We start from the raw sequence: 26,088 nt of genomic DNA on the forward strand, positions 1-26,088 counted from the left end.
ATCATTGGGAGAGGGAGATTTTCTCCTTTTTACATCCCCACCAGGTCTGCGATTAGGACGTTTCTCACAATATTCAATAAAGTGGCCCAATTCTCCACAGTAGAAGCACCGACCAGTCTGACGGCGCCTCTCTCGCTCTCCATTGCGATTGACCATACCACCCAGCTGCATGGGCTCATCAGAATATTCAGCTGGGCGGGAAAGCTCAGACGCCCTGAAACGCCAGTCAGTATCCTCAGCCTGCCTCTCCCTGAGACGTCTGTCAGCCCTTATCGCCGACAGCATGGCGTCCTCGAGAGATTTAGGCTTGGGGAAAGCGACCATAAGATCCTTAATCTTAGCATTCAACCCAGTCAGAAAAAAACTTTTTAATGCTGAAGAGTTCCAAGTGGTGTCTGCTGCCCACCTACGGAACTCCGCACAGTAGGTCTCAGCGTCTTTTTTTCCCTGACGCAAGGACCACAGCATTGATTCAGCAGTAGATTCCCGATCAAGGTCCTCATATAAAAGACCAAGAGCCCTGAAAAATTTCTCCACAGACTGTAGGCAAGGAGCAGAGGCTGGCAACGAGCACTGTGTGCTTTTTTTGTTCGCAGGGCGGGTGTTCGCCTTGTTACTTGTAATTGTCTTTTCTTATTGTATAAAACAGAAAAAATTTTCAATAAAAATTTGAGTTACAAAAAAAAAGAGGCTGGCAACGAGAATGCCCACGTCTGTGGAGACCCCCTAAGCAGAGACATGATAATGCCAACCTGCTGTAATGTATCACCAGAGGACTGAGGCCTGAGCCTGAAATACAATTTACATGCATTTTCAAAACGAAAAAAATCCTGCCGGTCCCCGGTAAAAGGTTCCGGCAGGCCCACCTTAGGGTCCGTTGTCCGAGGAATGGCTACAGGCATAGCTTCCATACGCTTGTCCATTTCGACGACCTTCATAGTTAGTCTCTGCATCTGTGTCACCAAATCTTCCAGGGAGGCCATGATACAACGGACCGATGGGTATTTTGGGCCGGTTTTACTGTCAAGTTCGTGTCAGAGTCCAGACACAGATTCTAGGCTGCAGATAGCACCACTAAGGAGACAGGGGAAGGAGACTATCCCTGGCACTACAGTGGCTAGCTAGGCCCTGCCTACGGGTGGTGGTCAGCTGTCTCCAAGCTAACCTTGGCCCCGACGACTCCTGGCTCTCTAGCACGAAGACCTGACAGACAGACAGGGCAAGAGCTGCAAGAAAGCTAGGGACTGGGGATTCTAGGGTGGTGACCCCTACAAAAATAAAGGTGCAGCTGCAGACAAACAAACCGGACGGGAGGTGCTGGACAACTGACATGCAGCACAACAGAGTACAAAACAAGAGGAATGAGGAGAGGGACAGTGGAGAGGTGAGGAAAGGGCAAACACGAGACTGGGGAAAAATAAACTGGAACCCACCTCAAACAACCGGATAGTGCCAAGCAAACAGACGTGAAGGGAAGGGCAGAATAGAAGTGTGGAGGGAAAAACCAACTCACACACAAACAACACTCAAACTCCTTTTTAGTCAGTAAGCACAAGCAAATCACTCCTCTTCCTCCTAAAGCCAAGAATTCTAGGTTGGGACCACAAAAACCGGCAACTGGTGGAGCCAGCCCTCTTCCTAATAAAGGCCCCCAGATCCTCCCATAGGATGATGGCGACCCATAACACCTGAGGTTAGACTCGTATAACCTCAAATGTGTTCAGAAGTCCAGAACACTATGTGCACACTGATGGCTCCATGGCAGGGAACCCAGCAGCCGATCACAGAAGCCCGGATCAAATCCCCGACAGAACAGTACACCAACAAACAATCAGGTCATGACAGATAATTAGAGAAAATCTTTAAAACTCTGCAAAATATTTAAAGGGGCTCTATCAGCAAAATCATGCTGATAGAGCCCCACATATGCGTGAATAGCCTTTAAGAAGGCTATTCAGGCACCGTAAATGTTATACTAAACTACCCCCCAGTTTTAAAATAATACCCTAAAAAAGAATGTGATCTACTTACGCATCGTGCACGCTGGGCGGGCATTCAGGGTGCGCCGTCTTCTTCATCCACGCCTCTTCTTCCTCCGATGTCCTCCGATCCCGTCCACCTCCGGCGCTCGCGAACTGACATTGATAAAAAAAAAAATGGCCTGGGCGCATGCGCAGTAGCCGTAGTAGAAGCCGCATGCTACTGCGCATGCCCCCAGGCCATTTTTTTAAAGCGATGTCAGTTCGCGAGCGCCGGAGGAGGACGGACCCGAGGACATTGGAGGAAGAAGAGGCGTGGATGAAGAAGACGGCGGACCCTGAATGCCAACCCAGCATGCACAATCCGTAAGTAGATCACATTCTTTTTTAGGGTTTTATTTTAAAAATGGGGGGGGTAATTTAATATAACATTTACGGTGCCTGAATAGCCTTTTTAAAGGCTATTCACGCATATGTGGGGCTCTATCAGCATGATTTTGCTGATAGAGCCCCTTTAATTACTTATACTTGCAAAAATGTTTTTTTTAATTCTCTACAAATGTAAAAATGGTTATGTACATGGGAATACTCCTTTAAGAGGAACCCCTGTACCATGGACACACAGCATCAGGGCAGATATATTACCACATGGGAATGTCATGCCCAAGACCATGGCTTAGTAAGTGAATTGCAGTACATCATTTATTACAGATACTGTAATTTTCACTGACAAAGAACTCTTTTAATATGTCACAGGCGACAGGTAATATAACTTGAAGATTTACTGTATGCTCTGGTAACCAACTAACAGTAGCCTCAGTTTACTTAAAATGAGTGAGTGATGAATGAGCATGAAACCTCCAGAGATATCTCGATGTTGAAAAAAATCCCCAAACCATGTATAATTTATGTACTCTATACCGTAAATCAGATTGTACATTAAAAAATATCTGTATTACATGTTCTAGATAAACACATTTCAGCAGATTTAGCTGGTATATTTTACCACTTCACAGTCACGCCCACTTTACTACACCCTTGGCAAAAGTGTCTAGGAATGTATAACATCATGGAATTCATGGATTTAATGGTGCTCTAAAAACAAATAATAATAGGAAGGCACAAACATCTGTTCTGTATTGCATGTTCTAGATAAACGCATTTCGGCAGATAACTCTGTCCAACATTTAGCATAAGCTTTGACAGTCAGACAATGTGCCAAATCTATAATAGTAGTGCATGCAATTCAAAGGTTTCTGCACATCTTTGATATTAGACTCACTTGCCTTCTTTAGATCGCCTCCTGTGTAGTATAATTTAGACCAATTTGTGCTTAAAAATTGGTCAACACTAATAATACAGCTGGCAAATTTTACAACTTGACACAGCCGTGCCCACTTTACTACACTTTTTTTTTACCAGTGTCTAGGAAGGCAAAAACAATTGTTCATTTTAGGGTAAATATATTATATTAATATATTATGGCAGAACTAGTGTTGTAGCACAAGAAGCCATTATAAATATGTCCTATTGTTTGACTACTATGTCAGGTTAAAGGGGTATTCCCATGTACATAATCATATCTCCGTTTGTAGATAATTAAAAGCTAAACATTTTTGTAAATAGAAGTAATTAAAAATTCTGCAAAGTTTTAAAGATTTTCTCTAACTTTCTTATTGGTGTCTGTTATCGTGATTGGTTGCCAATGGTTACAAGACTAATGCAGAAACTTTCTATGATCTGGGACTTGTCAGGAACCCAGTTATGATTTTCTTATTGTAGCTGGGATATCAGACAGGGACACTACATGTATCAGGAGATATCCCGGCCACAATAAAGAAATCATGGCGGATTTTCTGAGCTTAGAAAGTTCCTGCATTCATGGTCATATCCACTGGCAATCGATCAAGACTGTCACCACAAGATATTTAGAGAAAATCTTTAAAACTCTGCAAAATGTTTAATTACTTATATTTTCAAAAATGTTTAAATTTTAATTAGCTACAAATTTAAAAATAATTATGTACATGGGAATACCCCTTTAAAGGTGACACAGTGCAAGCTAGATAGGGAGACATGTAAACATTTAATTTTAAAGAACAGAATTCTAGTAAGGCTCCATGCACATGACTATCTTCATTGTCAGTGTGTTAGCCGTATTTAAACGGTTATTACACTGACCCATTATATTGTAGTGGCCCCATATATACGCCCATATTGTTACGGGTCTGTGTGTGGAGCCGCAAGTCCAGGAGAAAACTCAGGACAGGCCCCTTAGGGTCCATTCACTTGAAGGAAAATGGTGAGGAATTTGGTGTGAAACTTCAGCGCTGAAAAAAAGCCTCCCATTGACTACAATGGGTTCCTAGAAAAAGGAACCTATTGAGGTCAATGGGAGGCTTTTTTCAGCGCTGAAATTACACACCAAATTCTTCACCATTTTCCTCCGTGTGAATGGACCCTTACATGTCTGTTTTGAAGCCAGGGCACAGTAAAGAAAGTGAACCCTGCACTTAGCCTTGTGCCAGTAGTCTTAGTCTTATTTCCACAAATTCCACTGATTTGCTTTATGGATTTCCTGGTTATAAATTCTGCAAGCATCATTGGGCAGAAGCTCTCTATCATTCCATAGGAATCAATGTTCTCTTGGGAATAATTCATCTCCTCTCTATCTTCCATCAACAAAAGGCTAAGGAGTAAAGATACCTTCTTTGCGCGTTCCTTCCATAAATTCAATGATATTTTACTACTATATGTGCCTCATACAAACAGAGAAATTTGTAATATGTTGCAGTGTTGTAGAAATGAGGCCTCAGGGAAACTATTTTATTTTGTTTTAACTCTATTAAAATGATAAATGAAAAAGCAAATACAAGCACGGAGCGGGAAATGAATCAGAAAAATCATCAGAAAGCAAACTAAATAGCATACGGAGACACAAGAGAAAGAAAATAAACATTAATATAGTCCCTCATAGCTTCTGCCCTCGAGCTGCTACCAACTAAGCACTCAGATGCTCTGTGTCTTCATTTCAGATAGGTATTTGTTGAATCTGTAAGTCAGCTGTCAAACAAGGTCAATTGTGACATGTACAACTGCTGAGGCACAGTGTGAAGTCTTCTTTAGAGGCGTTACTTTGTAAATACAGAAGCAATGGTTAAAAGTTAGCAAAGAGGTAAGGAAGAAGGAAGGAAAGCATGCCTTGACTTATACAGTAGACAAATCAGGATCAGATTGAGGTTCCATAGGCTCACCAGGAAAAATGATTCTGAGAGCCTGCCTTCCACCCATACAGAAAATGTATCTGCTCATTTTTAGTAGCAATTTTATGTTATGGCAAACAGGACATCAAGTATGTCTAGCAGACTATTTCTGAATCAACTCATAACTGGGCATCCATCAACAAATGCCCCTATCAATGGCACAGACTATCAAACATAGTAGATGAGGTTGGGGATAATAGGTATATGTTTCAAGCCTGCACTGGGACCTTCATCAGTTGGGATACACAAACTGTGCCATCTGCTCACATCTCAGTCTGTAGTCACTCAACAACAAATACTCCTGTTCTATACACTTGTGCTCCACTTCTCGATGCAGCCACTGGGAAGGTCAGTGCACAAAACAGACTCTGTGGTCACAATGGATGACCCCATAGCGTAGCATCATGCAATGCGTCATGTCCAGGCAGAGTCACACCTCAGGTGATGTCCAGTATTCTATGCTACAGGAACTTTATCCCAGGTAGATGGACAAAGGGTTGTTCTAACCCTAAATCCCCTACTGAACGCTGCCACTATACACTGTGTCTTATCTGTCCCATGTTCTTCCCAACGTGGACTAAATGAGGGACTCTTCTATTGTCTATCAACAATGGACATCAGACACCCGCATTCACAGGCTGGTTCTCTGTGTAACGTAGTTTGATGGCATTTTGGTAACAGCAGCTCTAGCCCACGTTATTGGCATCGGTCTCAGCTCATAAGATACACTACTCAAATGGAAAGTGATCCACATTAGTCAGCTTAAAATGGTTTAGCCTTTAGTGGACCTTTGTGGCCCACCAGTGTGTCACATTCTGGGCCCACCGAAAGACCCTCCGGTACTCTGTTGAGAAGTGCACTGCCTTCCACTTGCAAATATTGTGTCATCCTCTTTCTAGAATAATTTTAGGAAAAAAAGGCATATTAAAGCATGCTGTGTGTCACAGCTTCATTCATATGCCCCAAACAAGCCACACATTGCTTTATGTAGCACCAGCATAGATGATTGTAAAATAAATCAATAAACCTTACATAGATTTGTCAACTGAACCTGTGCATAATTCACCATATATACACTCACCGGCCACTTTATTAGGTACACCTGTCCAACTGCTCGTTAACACTTAATTTCTAATCAGCCAATCACATGGCGGCAACTCAGTGCATTTAGGCATGTAGACATGGTCAAGACAATCTCCTGCAGTTCAAACCGAGCATCAGTATGGGGAAGAAAGGTGATTTGAGTGCCTTTGAACGTGGCATGGTTGTTGGTGCCAGAAGGGCTGGTCTGAGTATTTCAGAAACTGCTAATCTACTGGGATTTTCACGCACAACCATCTCTAGGGTTTACAGAGAATGGTCTGAAAAAGAAAAAACATCCAGTGAGCGGCAGTTCTGTGGGCGGAAATGCGTTGTTGATGCCAGAGGTCAGAGGAGAATGGCCAGACTGGTTCGAGCTGATAGAAAGGCAACAGTGACTCAAATAGCCACCCGTTACAACCAAGGTAGCCAGAAGAGCATCTCTGAACGCACAGTACGTCCAACTTTGAGGCAGATGGGCTACAGCAGCAGAAGACCACACCGGGTGCCACTCCTTTCAGCTAAGAACAGGAAACTGAGGCTACAATTTGCACAAGCTCATCGAAATTGGACAATTGAAGATTGGAAAAACGTTGCCTGGTCTGATGAGTCTCGATTTCTGCTGCGACATTCGGATGGTAGGGTCAGAATTTGGCGTCAACAACATGAAAGCATGGATCCATCCTGCCTTGTATCAACGGTTCAGGCTGGTGGTGGTGGTGTCATGGTGTGGGGAATATTTTCTTGGCACTCTTTGGGCCCCTTGGTACCAATTGAGCATCGTTGCAACGCCAAAGCCTAACTGAGTATTGTTGCTGACCATGTCCATCCCTTTATGACCACAATGTACCCAACATCTGATGGCTACTTTCAGCAGGATAATGCGCCATGTCATAAAGCTGGAATCATCTCAGACTGGTTTCTTGAACATGACAATGAGTTCACTGTACTCCAATGGCCTCCACAGTCACCAGATCTCAATCCAATAGAGCATCTTTGGGATGTGGTGGAACGGGAGATTCGCATCATGGATGTGCAGCCGACAAATCTACAGCAACTGTGTGATGCCATCATGTCAATATGGACCAAAATCTCTGAGGAATGCTTCCAGCACCTTGTTGAATCTATGCCACGAAGAATTGAGGCAGTTCTGAAGGCAAAAGGGGGTCCAACCCGTTACTAGCATGGTGTACCTAATAAAGTGGCCGGTGAGCGTACATTGTACAGTATATGGAGACTGAATAGCAGTCAATGGGCAGTCAAAGACAAATAAGCGCGCCCCGCGATGACACAGGGGATATCAAGATTGGTGTAAAATACAACGGCCTTAATACATTCCCCCATTTTGTAGCTCTAAAAGTGCCCCATGCTTGCTTTATCGCAGGTAATGGAGTATTATCGGATTTTCAGGTTCCTTTAGTTAACTGTAAAGGCAGACAGTAGATATTTTATATACTAATTTATAGGTAGAATTATGCATCCTATGTATTGTAAAATCCTCGGGCAAAAAGCAAACACTTCTTGTGCACTCTTCATATTTAACACAATATTTGTGTATGCAGTGTGTAACCAATATGCAGAAAATGATCTTACGCTATAGAATTGCATACAATTATATTTTATTTGCCGGCATTAATACATTGCTAGTCTCACTAAGCAGTGAAGTAATTGCTTGCACTAATAGCTATTAATTCAGTGATAGCTTACATAATGGAACAATTCGATAGAGATTAAGCATGTCATAAATTTAATGTAAGCATTTTAGCACTGTAAAATTAATTTACTAATTAATCATTAATAAGTGTAGGCTGACTGCAAATTAATGTGCTTTATTATTAGTGTCTTTCAAGCACATATAATAGTATAGCGTGATCTGCATTGTATGTATTTAGACTTTGTTCTTATTTGATCTTTAAAGGGATCCTATCATTTAACCCCTTCCCGACATGCGCCGTAATAGTACGGCGCGTGTCGGGTCTGTAACTATGGCGACCGCCCGGGAGCCGGGCGGCCGTCATAGCCGCCGGGTGTCTACTGCTTTAAGCAGTAGACAACCGGCTCTGATGCCTCCGATCGGTCCCCGGACCGATCGGAGGCATTAACCCCTCCGGCGCTGCTGTCAAAGGCGCCGGAGGCGCCATTTTCCCGGCGGTGCATGGGCGCCGCCATTTTGGCAGGGATCGCCGGCTCCTGGAGCATGCTCCAGGGCCGACCCCCAGTTGCCATGACAGCCGGGAGCCTTGTTAAAGGCTCCCAGCCGGTCTGCAAATTCTCTCTTTTGCAGGCTGGTGTATGCAGCCTGCAAAAGAGATGATGATTTTTTGCAATGCATTGCAATGCATTAGCATTGTAATGCATTGCATTAGTGATCAGACCCCCTGGGGTTCAACACCCCTAGGGGGTCTAATAAATGCAAAAAAAAAAAAAAAAAGTAAAAAAAAAATATAAAAAAATATAAAAAGTATTAAAAGTTCAAATCACCCCCCTTTCCCTAGAACAAATATAAAAGTAGTTAAAAACTGTGAAACATATACATGTTAGGTATCCCCGCGTCTGAAATCGCCCGCTCTACAAATCTATAAAAATATTTTTCCTGTTCGGTAAACGCCATAGCAGGAAAAATAGTCAAAAGTGCCAAACCGCCGTTTTTTCACTGTTTTAATTCTGATAAAAATTTGAATAAAAAGTGATCAAAGCAATAACATTTCCCGAAAATGGTAGAACTAAAAAGTACACCCGGCCCCGCAAAAAAAGACGCCCTATACATCCCCGTACACGCACGTATAAAAAAGTTACAGCCGTCGGAATATGGCGACTTTTAGAAAAAAAAATTTTAACACCGTTTTGGAATTTTTTTTAGGGGTCAAAATGTAAATAAAACCATATAAATTTGGTATCCCTGGAACCGTACCAAAACACAGAATATAGGGGACATGTCATTTTGGCTGCACAGTGAACGCCGTAAAACCAAAGCCCGTAAGAAAGTCGCAGAAATGCATTTTTTCTTCAAATCCACCCCATTCTGAATTTTTTTCCTGCTTCCCAGTACATTATATAGAATAATTAATGGTGGCATCATGAAGAAAAAATTGTCCCGCAAAAATTAAGACCTCATATGACTCTGGGAGCGGAGAAATAAAAAAAGTTATGGGGTTTAGAAGGAGGGGAGTCAAAAACGAAAAACGAAAATCAAAAAATGCCATCGGCGGGAAGGGGTTAAACTGATTTTTTTTCTGCTTATCACATAGGAATAGCCTTAAGAAAGGCTATTCATCTCCTACCTTTAGATGTTTTCTCCGCGCCGCTGCTCCGTAGAAATCCTGGTTTTCGCCAGTATGCAAATGTGTTCTCTCGCAGCACTGGGGGTGGGCCCCAGCATTCAAACAGCACTGGGGGCATCCTCAATGCTGCAAGAGAACTCTCCAGCGCCGACTCCATCTTATTCAGGAACGGGTCTTCTTTGCGTCTTCTTCTGGGGGTTGGCTTCAAACTTCTAGGCCTTGGGCAAACCCGACTGCGCATGCTCGCTGGCCACAAGAAAATGGCCGCTTACACAAGCCATGATAGGATCCCTTTAACTCCTTACAAACCAGCCTATGTTGTACCCTCAGGATTAAACTTTTTCATTTTTCCTTCCTTTCATTGACACATTCCAAGGCAGGTATTTTTACATCAAGCTGTATGATTATTTGTTGTTTGCAGAAGTTTTTACTGATTGTATACTGACACCTTTTTATGCTGATAGCAAACGCTGTCTGTCCCCTAGAGGACAGATAAGGGGATTAAATATTTAAGTATATTTTTAAAAGTGAAAATCAGGTAGAACGATAAACTATGGGGTTCTCGATTGTTACGGATACTTCTAAACAGAAATACATTGGCATTTTCAGCTTTATTTATTAAAATGATAGTATATTTAGGTGTTCGGATACAATAGGCGCATTTATCAATTTTAAATGATGAATCATTTCAGAAACTGGAACCAGTGTCCAAGGTATGTACGTGTAATTTATGCCACATTCAATGATTAGTGATGTAACAATCACTTTAAGCTATCCTTTAAATATTCATCATATTCTTATAGTACTTTGGCATGGAAAATTAAAAGATTTATACATTTACAAAAACTTTTAGGCTGAGGCCCCACGTTGCAGAAAATCTGCTTTTTTGTTGCAGGTTTTGCTGCAGTTTTTTGAGCCAAAGCAATGGGTGGCTTCAAGAGGACTGGAAAATAAATAGGAAACTATTTATAGGTCTCATTTCTGCTAAATTCACTCCAGGCTTTGGCTCAATAAACTGCAGCAAGGCTTTGTCCAAGGGGTGAAACACGCGTGCGGGTGGAGTGTGGCCATGTGAAACTATAGGTACGTTATTATGTTGCATATACACTTTTGAGCTGCCGTGGTTGTAAGGTTATTTACACTGTGTATTCTCAGGCTGTTATTTATTGATTATGGGATGGTTTCACCCTGTTATATCTCATTACTTTTGACATGGATAATGCTTACTCATAGTGTGTTTTCCTCTCCCTGCTCTTCTAGTGCTTTGCATTTAATTGTATATACATTTGCATGGTCCATCTGGCCTTATATTATGTGGTATCTCCATTCTATATACAGTGGGGCAAAAAAGTATTTAGTCAGTCACCAATAGTGCAAGTTCCACCACTTAAAAAGATGAGAGGCGTCTGTAATTTACATCATAGGTAGACCTCAACTATGAGAGACAAAATGAGAAAACAAATCCAGAAAATCACATTGTCTGATTTTGTAAGAATTTATTTGCAAATTATGGTGGAAAATAAGTATTTGGTCACCTACAAACAATCAAGATTTCTGGCTCTCACAGACCTGTAACTTCTTCTTTAAGAGTCTCCTCTTTCCTCCACTCATTACCTGTAGTAATGGCACCTGTTTAAACTTGTTATCAGTATAAAAAGACACCTGTGCACACCCTCAAACAGTCAGACTCCAAACTCCACTATGGTGAAGACCAAAGAGCTGTCAAAGGACACCAGAAACAAAATTGTAGCCCTGCACCAGGCTGGGAAGACTGAATCTGCAATAGGCAACCAGCTTGGATTGAAGAAATCAACTGTGGGAGCAATAATTAGAAAATGGAAGACATACAAGACCACTGATAATCTCCCTCGATCTGGGGCTCCACGCAAAATTTCACCCTGTGGGGTCAAAATGATCACAAGAACGGTGAGCAAAAATCCCAGAACCACACGGGGGGACCTAGTGAATGAACTGCAGAGAGCTGGGACCAATGTTACAAAGCCTACCATCAATAACACACTACGCCGCCAGGGACTCAGATCCTGCAGTGCCAGACGTGTCCCACTGCTTAAGCCAGTACATGTCCGGGCCCGTCTGAAGTTTGCTAGAGAGCATTTGGATGATCCAGAAGAGTATTGGGAGAATGTCCTATGGTCTTATGAAACCAAACTGGAACTGTTTGGTAGAAACACAACTTTTCGTGTTTGGAGGAAAAAGAATACTGAGTTGCATCCATCAAACACCATACCTACTGTAAAGCATGGGGGTGGAAACATCATGCTTTGGGGCTGTTTCTCTGCAAAGGGGCCAGGACGACTGATCCGGGTACATGAAACAATGAATGGGGCCATGTATCGTGAGATTTTGAGTGCAAACCTCCTTCCATCAGCAAGGGCATTGAAGATGAAACGTGGCTGGGTCTTTCAACATGGCAATGATCCAAAGCACACCGCCAGGGCAACGAAGGAGTGGCTTTGTAAGAAGCATTTCAAGGTCCTGGAGTGGCCTAGCCAGTCTCCAGATCTCAACGCTATAGAAAACCTTTGGAGGGAGTTGAAAGTCCGTGTTGCCAAGCAACAGCCCCAAAACATCACTGCTCTAGAGGAGGTCTGCATGGAGGAATGGGCCAACATACCAACAACAGTGTGTGCCAACCTTGTGAAGACTTACAGAAAACGTTTGACCTCTGTCATTGCCAACAAAGGATTTATAACAAAGTATTGAGATGAAATTTTGTTACTGACCAAATACTTATTTTCCACCATAATTTGCAAATAAATTCTTACAAAATCAGACAATGTGATTTTCTGGATTTGTTTTCTCATTTTGTCTCTCATAGTTGAGGTCTACTTATGATGTAAATTACAGACACCTCTCATCTTTTTAAGTGGTGGAACTTGCACTATTGGTGACTGACTAAATACTTTTTTGCCCCACTGTATCCCTGTCTCTATCTTTATATGTGTTGTTTTAGGCATGTATTAATAAAATGCCATTATTTTATTTAGTGGTCATGGTTTTCTTTTCCTGGTTATTATTACATGTTCCACAGTTGTCTTTATACTTTGACATTACCAGCTCATTTTTTGTTTGTTTCAGGAATGTGCAAAAAAGTTGCAAGCTGACTAAACATATGTGACAGTTGACAGTTCATATCCTATTCTTTTATCATTCAGTACAAAGTTTAGTGTCACTTTAAAGGGGCTCTATCACTGGGAAAAGTCATTTTTATCTAATCACATGCTTGTATAGGCTTTAGAAATGCTATCCCACACTTACCTTTAGTATGTAGATTGCTTCAGTGGTCTCTGAATAAGTCCGTTTTTATTCATATACTAATGAGCCTCCAGCCAGCTCAAGAAGTTCCCAGCAGCCTCCTCTCTCCCATTATCTTCTATGTGTGTGAAGCAAACAGGAAGCTGAGTCATCATCATCAGCAGCAGCAGCCTCCCATAGAAAACAGCAGGGAGAGGTGTGCACCATCTATCGTGCACTAGTCTAATTAGCATATGAATACGGACATAGCATAAACGGACTTATTCAGAAACCACTGAGGCAATCTACATACAAAAGGTAGGTGTGAAATAGACTTTCTAAGGGCTATGCAAAGGTGTGATTAATTAAAAATGACTTTTCCTAGTTATAGAGCCCCTTTAAGGCGGATATCTCCATATGTCCATGGGTATTGTAAGTGTTTTGCCTTTACTTATGATGAAATTCTGCATAGTACTACATATGATGTATGGTAGACCCATGTGACCAGGCTATAATATAAAGTGAAGTATTTTATATTGTACTACTTTGACACGTGGCATAGTAAAACACTTTCAAATAACATTAAACACCATTTAAAAGATGCAACCTGAAGCAGGAATGTTCCACATAAGTAGCTTGAATACACTATAATCACTAAGGTTCTTCTTCTAGATTCAGGAATGCTAAATTAAATAAACCCGCTGAGTAACTTGGGGATAATCACTTGTTTCAAGAAACCCTTCATTTTATAGTACTTGTAAAACTGTTTCCAAATGATAATTATCAATTATGTGTTAAATACAGTCCAAAGCATCAGTGTATAATTTCAGATTAACTGCAGAAGACTATATAAAGCTCCACAATGTCTACACTATAAATATCTGTAATGTCTAGTTCTTCCAAAATAAGTGATCTGGAAATTATACTGCTGAGCACTAAATTTGTCAGGGAAAATTGTGCAGAAAGGGTATGTTCAGACAGAGTGCTAACAGCAACAGGGAACAGTACACAGTTGTGAGTTTTGGAAAAGAAACCGGTCTCAGATAATGTTTCAAAACATCTTCTTTGGAATACCACAATGTCAGTACTACATGTGCAAACTACAATTATAGTCAATGGAACCCCTAGTGATCTGGGAAATCTATGAGGAAAGCAAGGACATCAATATTTAAATTTCCCTGCAGTGCCTCCAGAGGGTAAGCTCAGTATTACTTAGTTAGCTCCTCCAGAGAACAAGCAGCTCCTTGTAGCCAACTTCAACTTTAACGGATGAGAGTCTTTAATGGACAATCTATATTTATTGCCTCACATTTTATCTAATAGGGTTTTCAAAAGAACATGACTTCTCTCCAAAGGGTATTACCATATTAGATATTTTAGCACATCCATAGGATACGATGAAATAAATCTTTGATACATATGGGACCTGTGAACATTGTTTAAATGTCTAAGATGAGAAAATAGAGAATAGAATAGAAACAGAATGCAATTATTTATAAGATTTGCATACTGTATGAAAAGCATGGATGTTGATGTATTTTAATATCTTGTATGGATGTAGCTTTTCATTTTAAGGTTCTATTATTTTTCTTACCAAGTTAAAATACTTATTTAACCAGGCCACTTGGGACAATGCAGTGCTATGTGGGCTGTTAAGCAGCATGTGTCTTCAGGTTTATAGCTGTGTGGAGGAGGTCTTTGCTGTGAACGTTTTCCAAGTGAGCACAGTTTCTACCATACAAAGTAATCATTTGCCTTCAGCAATAACACAGCCATAGGTTCTCAACAAGTAACACTACCTCATACAATTACCTATTACATTGAGTAAAATTACTTTAGATTAGCATTTATTAACACAATTCCCCATCCACATACTTTCACAGCCTAAATCACGGAAGAGATTGAAGCAGCTTTTTTTTCCCCAGAAGGTTTCTCCAAGGCCGTGAGTTCTACGTCATTCATTTTTGAAAAAGGATAAAAATAGAATCTTCCAGCGGTGTAAATAATTTATTTCCTTTGCTTCTGAGAGAAGCCTTTTTGTTTCATTGCCAGCATGGCTTAGTGCTCAAGCTTCTATGATAGAGATCTTAAAAAACACTTCTAGGTTAATTACAGCAATGCAATGTTAACTATATTCTCCAAAACTCCGTGTTTTATCAGTACTACAAAATAGCAATGCAAAATAGGTATTTGTGGGCCACATTTCATGTCTATCCAGATACGGTACGCTGAATTTATCAAATATTCATAATACAATTACATACCATAATACTGATAGAAAGCATCTGAGCATGTACGGCTATATGTAAGGGAATAAATATTAGCCAAATTATTTTCAAAGACTTAAAAACTTTACAGTTAAAGGAACATTCTATGTAAAACTGATACACTGCGTTATAGCTAGTAGAGGTACATGACAAGTCAGTTCCTTGAATCCTCCCATCATGCATTGCTCTCTCCAACACTAAGCATTACACAGTGTACAGTATAATCTTAGCATGTAATGCACATTCCAACATGTTTTTGTAAACTAAAGCTCTGCAACGGATGCAAACAGTTGGACTAGAATACAGTTACAGACAATCCCATAATTCCAGTCTACATTTGACGCTCAAATATTGCATGCAGCAGATGGCTACAATGAACAGTACTTCAGTTCAGTCAGGTAAAGCAAAGTCTATCCTGTCCAAAAGCATAAAAGCCATACTTGCTGCATCTTTGCTTTCATCACATGACCATGGACTGCCTATCACTTGACCATGGACTGATTTTTATCCACTGAAAGTAAATAATGACAGTAAGCAGAGATCTACAAAATTGTGAGGAATTGCTACATATGTTATATTAGGAACAACTTTTCACCATACAAACAATAACATTTATTTGCTGAAACTAGACAATCCCTTTAAGCAACACTCTATTTTTTAAGGAATACAAAGCAGTCATGGAAACATATTCAAAATATACTATTGCTGATGCTGTCACCCGTGTCCATGTCTATAACCCATATCCATGTCTTTAAAACTGTACCAACAATAGGAAAGATAATAAAGGCATGATGACATGAATGATTAAAGAGGAGGGAACCATTGACTGAAAGTGAGAGGGGGCTACAAGGAGGAGGCATTTTCACATAATAGCTAAGGCAGAATAACAAGGGGGGGGGGGTAAATTTCATGGTAGTTCTCAATAACATTTGTAGGCAGCAAAAAGGGACCTCACCTTCTACTCCTGCTAGGAAAAAGAAGTCACAGTGTACACAGTACATTATGTAACTTACTGAAGAATCCCCCAAAAATGAAGTTTCCCTGTAATATAAGTAGGTCAATTTACAGGAGCGCAACTGCAAATGAGCATCATATAGCAAATAATGGTACAACCTCTATAAGTGCAGTAACTGTTCAAGTGGTTGAGTCTTTGTAAAGGAAAAAACAGCTTAACTGCATTTATGTAAAGCAAGAATGAATAAAAGATTTGTGAATATTTGTATAAATCTAAGTAATTTCAGATTACCCCATACCTATTATGACATTATCAAGCTTTGTGAATGCATTAAAGTGTATCTGTAAATAATAGGAGTTCAAGCAAAACAAAACATTTGGCTGCATTTAATAATTGTCTTTACTTCTGCCGACTCAGTACGTATTGTTGGTATCCTAGCCAAAGGCATAAGGGCTTCACTTCTGTAAATGGACCTGGGGATCATGGCTAGCACAAGGCGTTGTTCATTTATATCTGTAAAACACATCTATGGATAAGTTGCATTATGCATAAACAGTATCAATATATGTCCTGGCCCCAGGGCTGTGACTGCCATGCTCATTATTATTATAATAATAATTATTAATATTATTAATATTATTAGTTTATTTATATAGCACCATTAATTCCTTGGTGCTTTACATTTGGGAGTTACATACAATACACAGAATATACAGGTAAATATAATACTAAATGACCGACTGGCACTGGCTCATCTCAGCAACTGGCAGTGTGTCTGAAGTGGCAGCACTAGTACTTTGACTGTACCTAGCTACTGCCAGCTATTCTTTCTGAGCTCCCCTCTCAGCAAATAATCATGATCTGCCTACATATGCAACTAGTCACAGGTGAGAGGCGGCAGACTGCATCAACTCTGAAGGAGTAGCAGGCAGTACCTCCACTATGACTGGATCTTGCTCCCCTTGCAAGCGTCACCAGACCACAAATGGGGGTGGAGGGTTCACAGCTGACTGAAGACAGGGCACAGGAAGATAACACTGTTTTTACAACCCTGCCTGTGGTGCGGCCCCCACCCTCCTCTTCAATGCCAGAGGCTCCTCATCAGATACTTCCTGTGTTCTTGTCCTGACTCCGTTCACTTTTGTCCTGAGTTGGGGGGCACCTGCTGTCTGACAGGTCATTCGTCGTAGAATATGCAGTTAGTGTATGTGTACATATATGTATAGGAGTGTGTATGGAAGTGGGTATGATTGAATGTGAATATATGTGTGAAAATTGTGTATGTGTATATATATGTATATGAGATTATGAGTGTATATATTACATGTGATCCTGCAACTGTATTGAGGTGTTCACATTCATATTGTACTGTAATTATCTACTATTTGGGTGTGTAGCTAAAATGTGTATAAAGCACTGTATATAGCAGCATTAGTCCATGCCAGCAATGTTCCTACAGTATAGCAGAGCAAAGAAAATAGCAAAATTGACGTATCCTTCTCATGATGGGCACAAACTATACTTGACAGTTCTTTTTCACTACAATAGAGTCTGTCAGGTTTCCGTGGAGCTCGGCATTTTATGTTGTCCACCATTTTTGATGGAATTTATCCTGGGCCTCCAATGCAGATTAGGGTTGAGCCGTTCTTGAGTTTTCAGGATCGTTTTTAAAATACGAATTCCGATCATTTTCCATCCGATCTTGATCGCAATCATGGAATTTAGTCGATCGCCGATCAGAATCCGATCTTTTCTGATCCCGATCGCTCAACCCTAATGCGGATGTGTCTTGAGTTTTTCATGTTGTTACATTGTACAATAAATAGTGGCTTTATTGCTGTATTAGGTATATCAGTGCATGTTTATGCATAGTATATAGCTCTTGGATATTTCTCTGATGCAGAGGTACGACCCTTTCACTATCTTTCCTGCACAGTGAGGTTTCAACCTCTCAGATCGGTCATATGTTACAGACGTGACACAGGCACAAAATGCTTGTCTTTCTGTGTTAGTATGTCTTTGCTAGAGAGGTCCTGGTATGCCAAATATAATAAATACCCACATAGAAAAGGTTTAAGAAATCCGCTAGATCATACTTTTTTTTTTTTTAATAAAACATTGCCCCGCTCTGTTTCTGTTATATCTGTAACATATCTCACATACAGTGATGCAGGGCAAAATTATTCACCAGGGTAGGGGGAACTTGTGGTTTTGATAAACTGTATGTCACAAACATGGTGGTGTGCTGGCATGTGGAGGGGATCTTTAACATACTAACATATCTACCTGTACAAACCTGGATTGTGCAGCGGCAGCAGGAGGAGGGAACCTGAGATAGATTTCTGCTAAACTTTATAGGTTACCAACACAGTGGAGGGGATGGCTGCTATTGGAGAGACTTGTGATACATTTTATTATAATTGTGATGGGGAGGGCGGTGCCACATTAATATTTTTGCATCAGGTGACAGAAAAGCTAATAAGAGACCAGCCTGGGCTCCATTGTACCTTAAATTTGCTCAGGTATATTATTCCACCAAGTGATTGTGTGAGTAGCTATCGTTCAAGTGACATCTCAATCTCGAAAATACAAATCGAACCTTTGGGATAAATGTGGACTATATGTTATGCTGTAGTACAACACTACACCACAATAGTAATTTGTAATATGGATTACAGATATGTTTTCATTTACTTTTATGTAACACCTTGACACTGACACAAAAAACACTAATAATAATAGCAAAGTAAAATACAAGATGTGAACTTAATAAGATATAACGTATGTAGGCAACACAGTCCTCCTGTATGTAAAAACTTCATTCACAATGAGCTTGCTTCAATCCAAACTTGTGTAAATATAGAATAACACGCTCTTTATGTAAAGTACGAAGAAAAGGTTACTTCGGAAGACTGAGCAGACGTATGACCTTACTCTGTTAAGTTGTCACCATTTTTTTAAATCACGCCTGCTATGTGCAGAAATCTAATATACATATATTTGACAGCAGGCGGTACATTATTCCCTCCGATTTGTAGCACTTTTATGTGATGCTATTAGCCACCCTCCATTCCCTGGCGGTAAAAGATTTAAAAACAATTTTGGATATAGAATGGAAATATTAATCTAATTATTATTATAAGGATGATTACAATATAACATGCAAATGAAAGCTAAAAAGATTGGTAACGTTGTGATCAGAAATAAACTTACGTTGGCATTCTTTACAACATTTGCCAGGAACAAATGCAGGTGCAGAATAAGCTGGACACGTTGGTTCAGTACAGACTAATGTTTCGCACTGAACAGTCCCATTCTGTGAAGAACAAACAAGTAAATTACTATTACATTATTCTAAGGAGCTGTAGAAAATAATAGTATCAACATTAAACCCCGTGTCACATATTGCATTACCAGCCTCATGCTGCTAAAGGAAGCCTCCTGCAGAACAATGTCAATAAGCTGATACTGTACAAAATGAAAAATAATAACACAACAGGGAAGGCTTCATATCTATTCCTGAGAACATTGAGAAGACATGTTCTCATGATTTAATATCCACATTGATTTTGATTCCTGTCCTTTTGGCTAGATGCTAACTTCACAGTATTTCCACACAACATGCACAAAAACATTCTATATTCGATACATATTAATTATACTGCAGAAAACAATCTAACACAGGGGTCAGCAACCTTTTTTGGATGGCGTGTTGATTTTGCAAAAAATTAAAGATGAAGTAGCCAGCGTGCCATGCAATAATTGTAAGGATATTGACCCCTACAATTTATAACGTAAACCATAACAGCAACCAATTAGGGAGTCAATTAAGCTTTTCATTTCAATGTGATTCTTGTCCCTGACTTTAACTGTCTATGGTTGACAGTAGTCTGCAGGAAGCAGAGGATGACCTTCGCACAGCCAAATTCAAACAGAGTCTTGTCACATTCCAGTCTTGTTAAACTGAACAAAAGACAAATTTAGCTGCTATAACACACACACACACACACACATATATATATATATATATATATATATATATATATATATATATATATATATATATATACATATACACTGCACAGGCTGTTATTGTTCTCTATCTAGGGTGCCCCATGCCCCAGACGCTAATACATTGTGCCTCCGACTGTGAGACATTGACACCTGGAGCAGCACTGCCATGTGTTAAGACTATGGTTGAGCCGATCTTGACTTTTCAGGATCGATTTTAAAATCCGATTTCCAATAATTTTTCATTTGAACCCGATCTCGATCCCAATTCCGATCCCAATGCAAGTCAATGGGATTTTTTTATTAATCGGAGATCAGATTTTAAAAGCAATCCTATTCACTATACAGCATGGAATCTAATAATTGTTAGAATCCACACTGTGTAGTGAATCACTAAAGTAGCCAGAGGATTTTTTTTTTTAATCCTCTGGCTACTTAGTCCCCACTGGTGTCCACTTACCTCCAGAGATGGCTGGTCCAGTGCCTGGTGCCTTCCTTCTTCTTTGCCTCGTTGCCGCTCCACGCTGCTCCCTGCCAGGTTAGGAGAGTGTGGGCGGGCAATGGGAGGGGAGACGTCACGTCTCCCCGCCCTGTACCCGCCCACACTCTCCTAAGCCACAAGCGCCGCCTAACTAGCGCTTTAAACACTAACCTGGGAGGCGGGGCAGCAAGGCAAGAAGAAGGAGGGCACCGGAGCAGCCATCTCTAGAGGTAAGTAGCTGCTAGAGATGTTTAGTTTAGCCTCCCATGCGAATGAATGGAGGCAGCCGGCACGCAGGGGGTTAAGGCTGTGTGTCGGCTGCTTCCATTCCTTCCTATGGAACTGCAGCAGAGCCTTCACACTGAGTATACAGCGTATACTCAGTGTGAAGGCTAAGCAAAGCATTGTGGGAAAAGATCACCGATCTCGATCACACATAAAAAGATCGTGTTCAGAATTCCGATGGCGATCGTGAAATTTTCTCAATCGCCGATCTAAATCCGATCTTTTCCGAACACGATCGCTCAACCCTAGTTAAGACATCAGAGAGAGCCCTGTGCCAGGTAGATAAGCCTGGAGTGCCTACTCAAGCACCAATGTCAGGAGATGCTGACCTCTAACATGTCTATACTATTAATACTAAAATTTTAAATTCCTTTAAGCCAGAAAACATTATAAAGTAACCTACAAGGCTGGCTCTTCTTATTCCTTATGGCCAAATAAGAGATGGATATATACATATATATATTATATTATAGCTTATAATTTAACATTTAATTAAAATTTTCATGGCATTTTCATTCCACATGGTCAGCTGAAATGGCCTAAGTCAGCCATTTCAGCTGACAAAAGCGGGTGTATGGTCAGCTTTAGTAGTGAGATGATGTTTGTATGTACATGTTCTGAGTCTCTGGGTGTAAACAACAATGTTTCTATTCACAATCACCAATCAAAAACTAAGGCCTGGTTCTCATGTGCGTTCGGTATTCTGTTTGGGGAGTCCACTTAGGGACACCCCCCCCCCCCCAAGCGTTGAGCAATGAAAGCACACTAGACTATAATGGGATCCGTGTGTTTTCCGTGCAGTTTCCGAATGGAACATGCAAAGAGAAAAGTACTTCATGAACTACTTTCCTCTCCACATGACTGCGGAAAACACATGGACCCCATTATAGTCTATGGGGTCCACGTGCTTACATTGCTCACCACTTGTCAATGTGTTCGGTATTTCGTTTGGGGGGTCCCCAAGCAGACTCCCCAAACTGAATAACAAACGCAGATGTGAACTAGGCCTAAGACAATATTATGGAAAATAGAGTGCTTTGTAATAGCTTCTTAATAACCATATTCCATCTCTTATGGCTGTTAAAACAGCTAAATTTGTATTTATTGATATAAATAACTAGCGTATAGGGGGAGTAGTCACCTGCAGATGTTCCATTCTTTTAGGGCCTACAAGATAAGCATTGAGGAAAATTTCCCTTGCCCTAGTTTAGATAAATCTCTAAGGATAATAGGAATTTAAAAAAAATGTCACAATATAATATACAGTTTATTTACATAAGACTGGCTAACCCCTATAATCCTTTGTCTACCAATATACTAGAAGAAAAAATAATAAACCCTGAGCGAAATGTTAACCTTTACTAAATGCATGTTAAGTAGATCATCCTACCATGCATGTACACTTCTTACAGCCGTCTGTCCAGGACTCCAGCTCTCTGTAGACATTGCCCTTTACAGTGCAAGATCTTTCGCAGTAGCATTGATCTAACCTATTCATCCTCTGCTCAGCTCTTGACAGCTGCAAAGAGATTTCAAGCAGGTAAAAAAAAAGATGTGTGACACAAACAATATTTTCCATAATTCCATAATAATACACAGAATGTAAAAGCCAGCTGTGATGTACAAAGCAAATGGCAGGTTCTATGTAACAACGGCGATTAAATTAATACCGGCCTACTTGATGTAAGAACAATGTACAAACATGGGTTATTTAACCTTCCAACTATGGGAATTGTCTACATAAATAAGAATGCAGGTCATGCAAAGTATTAAACATTAAGATGAAGAGTAGATATAGTTAAAACCATGGAAAAGAAGTCAATTGTGCAGTAGTATGAAAAGCAGCTGCGTAATACAACTAACAAATTCTTGTGTCCTGTTGTGCAGGATTAGAAAAAAGTGACAGCTGCTTCCAGAAAAAAACACTACAACCGTCTATGAGTTGTGTCTCAGTTCCCTTTATAGGATACATTTTGAGCAACACCATATAAAATGCACACTGTAAGAAGACCAACCACTCAAAGACCACTTCTCAATACAATGTTGGCTATCTTGAATGTGCGCTATTTTACTGTATATTAATTATTTCATATTTACTTGCCGGGAGAGAAACTCTTAGGGCTCGTTCACATCTGCGTTCATCTGTCCTTATTGCAGGTTTCCGTTTCCTGCATAAAACAGATGCAGGAGACGGAAGCCTGCAGGAGACTTTCTCACCCATTCTTTTGAATGGGTGAGAAAGTTGTCCGGCCGTGAGCGGCAGTGAGCGTTTTGCGCTCTCCGCCGCGAAACCGGGTTTTATAATCCGGACACAGAGTCGAACATGCACTACTCTGTGTCCGGATAAAAAAATCCAGTTTCGCGGCGGAGAGCCTAAAACGCTCACCGCCGCTCACGGTCTATGGTTTCCATCTTCTGCCATGCAGAAGACGGAAACCATAGAACGGAGACATGAACGCAGGTGTGAACCCAGCGTTAGCAGTATAATTATCTATGCTTCTATGAGTCCCTGCCTCCCTGTAACATACTGTCCCATAGTATGTCACTGGAAGACAGGGACTCCTAGCAGCTTAGATGAAGCATCCCAGAGCGCTACTGCTTTAAGTGTTTGTCTATCATGCCTCTGGGTTATGTTAGTATGTCCCATCCTTTATGTTATACTGTACGTACATTGTTTGCAGCTTTCCCTTGTTATTTGTCCCTCTCACTGTTCGGTTCAACCCTGGCCAATCACAGGCCACAGGACAGGGTTGTAGGTGACCTTAGTCTCCACGACAATTGTTGGTCCTCAAGGTTCAGAGTGTGAGTTCAGTGCAGTGACAGTGTGCAGAGCATCCCTGCATCCAGTATCTGGACTGAGGCCAAAAGGCTAACCATACAGCCTAAAGGAGGATTGTACATCGCCCCAGGCTCATGTAGAGACAGCCCTGAGAAAGGAGTGTAGCTGCAACTCCTCCTGGTACTTGGAGTGGACACTCTCACGACCTCTAACTTCTTCCCCTACGCAACCCCTGAGGGATGCAGCTCCTGAACCCCCTTCTGAAGGACCAGACATGCTGCCTCCTAAGCTACTTTAAACACTAGTGGGTCAAATTCGAATGCTGAACATAAATGGCTAAATACAGTATGTGAATAAAACTTCAAATTTTATTTGGAATATTTAAAAACACATATATACATAAATAGTGATGTCACATATAAGTGAAACGGGGGGCCACACGGTGGCTCAGTGGTTAGCACTGCAGCCCTGCAGCGCTGGAGTCCTGGTGTTCAAATCCCGCCAAGGGCAAAAAAACATCTGCAAGGAGTTTGTATGTTCTCCCCGTGTTTGCATGGATTTCCATCCCATATTCCCAAAAAAAAAGACATACTGATAGGGAAAAATGTACATCGTGAGCTGTATGTGGGGCTCACAATCTACATTTAAAAAAAAACAAAAAACATATAAGTGAAACGATGTTAAGTATGACAAGTATTGGCGTCTACCATTACGGCGCCGAGAGCTGCAGTTTTCACTGCATTCCTTCATCCTAGGATTCATAATTATCGGGTTATGAAGTTGTACTCTCCTGATGAACCTGGTACATTGATAGATACCATGGGGAAACACGTAGAGAGCCTTGTACTTACTGTCTGTGCCAGTATTTCCCGGGCATAGGGATTAAAACTTCTTCTACCCATGCTTGTAACAGAGTCTTGCGGCACGGAGGTTGTTAGAGACCTTATTCCAACAATATAAGAGGTCTCTCTTTACCCTTGGTGTTTTGTAATCATGGGTGTAGTGGTCAGTAACGCATTAGAAGGCTACTACACTTTGGATTAGGCTGGAGCACTATAACACTTTTGAACATTATAGTGTTTATTCTTTGTTGCAAACTAATAGCAACAAGTATGTTGTATCCTGTCAGCTAACGGGGAAGTACTCAGATCTTCTGGGTCTCATTTAACCTATGCCTATAATTGGTAGAGGGTTTCCCTAGCAATTTACTCCCTACAGACAGTAATAGGGGGCTAATACTCTGATCAACATACAACAGCTTTGGAAGCTCTAGCATATCTGGCCGTTATTTGCCTGCGACCATTTTAGCAGAGTGTTTTCAATTGTCATTCCCATAACAATCCATTCTTTGGGGATTTATGTCATTCTGGTGTACTCCCTAACTCCCCGATTCATGCAGGATTTGTTTAAGACTCCACACTGGGGATATAAGATATCATTAGGGGGGTATCTTTTCACTTATATGTGACATCACTATTTACGTATTATTTATATATATTATATATATATATATTTATATAAATTTATATATATATATATATATATATATATATATATATATATATTTTAAATATTCTAAATAAAATTTGAAGGTTTATCCTCCTAAGCTACTTCCACCACAAGTTCTCTCCCATTGGTAAGGCCTTTTGTCTCAACCCCTGAAGAAAAATGACTTGGCGCTCTAACACGCTTACATTACATTTCTTTGTCCATAATAGATATTGCTTATTCTACTGTTACATATTATTGCCAGTAGGTGAAAATGTTAGATGGTGTGTATAGTACATTAGCATGCTGTACAAAAATGCATCATAAAAACCTTCTGGACTTATACGAGTTTTTCAGCCTTTTTTCTCTTCTCCCTTTACAGCCAACAATGAATATATTACTGTCTCATAACAGTATATCATCCTTTTTTGGACATCCCAAGCCGTGATGCATGGCACGCTGTAGGACTGGCTGACTGACAGATGCTTATTCCTCGGTATAACTAAATTTCTCAGTCCTGTCAGCTTGTGCTCTTAATATTGTTAATACAATACTATGTTGGGCTCTTGTAGCATGCCTATATACATTGCAGTGCATTGGCAAAGTATCAAAAGAAAACCTTGTTATGAAAGGAACATAAATGATGTATGACAAAACCTTCAGGCATAATGGCTATTGCATCTAGTGGCAGAGAATATTTTATGTAATAACCAGTAGAAACTTAAAAAATATGTTTGGGTTTTTTTTTACTAAGTGTTTTTTCTCTGCTGAGGTCATTATTACATATCAAGTATGAAACAAATTACAGTTTACATATCATTTGCTATTTCCATACATAACTCCCATCAATATTTATGAACAATCTCCATGTTTCTGCATCCAAAATTATTTTTTATGTGAATAAAAGAGTATTTTTTAATTAAAAGTTATTGTTTTTGTTTTATGAATTCAGATAAGGTGGACA

The 26,088-nt window shown here is 40.4% G+C and overlaps 1 protein-coding gene across 1 annotated transcript in view; it reads right to left on the reverse strand.

Annotated features, from left to right (window-relative positions):
- The window catches only part of NELL2 (neural EGFL like 2), a 218,757-nt gene that overhangs the window by 117,655 nt on the left and 75,014 nt on the right, over positions 1 to 26,088 (reverse strand). The window contains exons 8-9 of the mRNA XM_075274344.1: positions 22,248 to 22,376; positions 19,294 to 19,396 (exon numbers count right to left, since the gene is read on the reverse strand). Of these exons, the coding sequence (XP_075130445.1) occupies positions 19,294 to 19,396; positions 22,248 to 22,376 (232 nt within the window). The remainder of the gene's footprint in view (positions 1 to 19,293; positions 19,397 to 22,247; positions 22,377 to 26,088) is intronic.

The sequence above is a fragment of the Leptodactylus fuscus genome, chromosome 5, assembly GCF_031893055.1.
Source record: "Leptodactylus fuscus isolate aLepFus1 chromosome 5, aLepFus1.hap2, whole genome shotgun sequence".
Lineage (NCBI taxonomy): Eukaryota > Metazoa > Chordata > Amphibia > Anura > Leptodactylidae > Leptodactylus > Leptodactylus fuscus.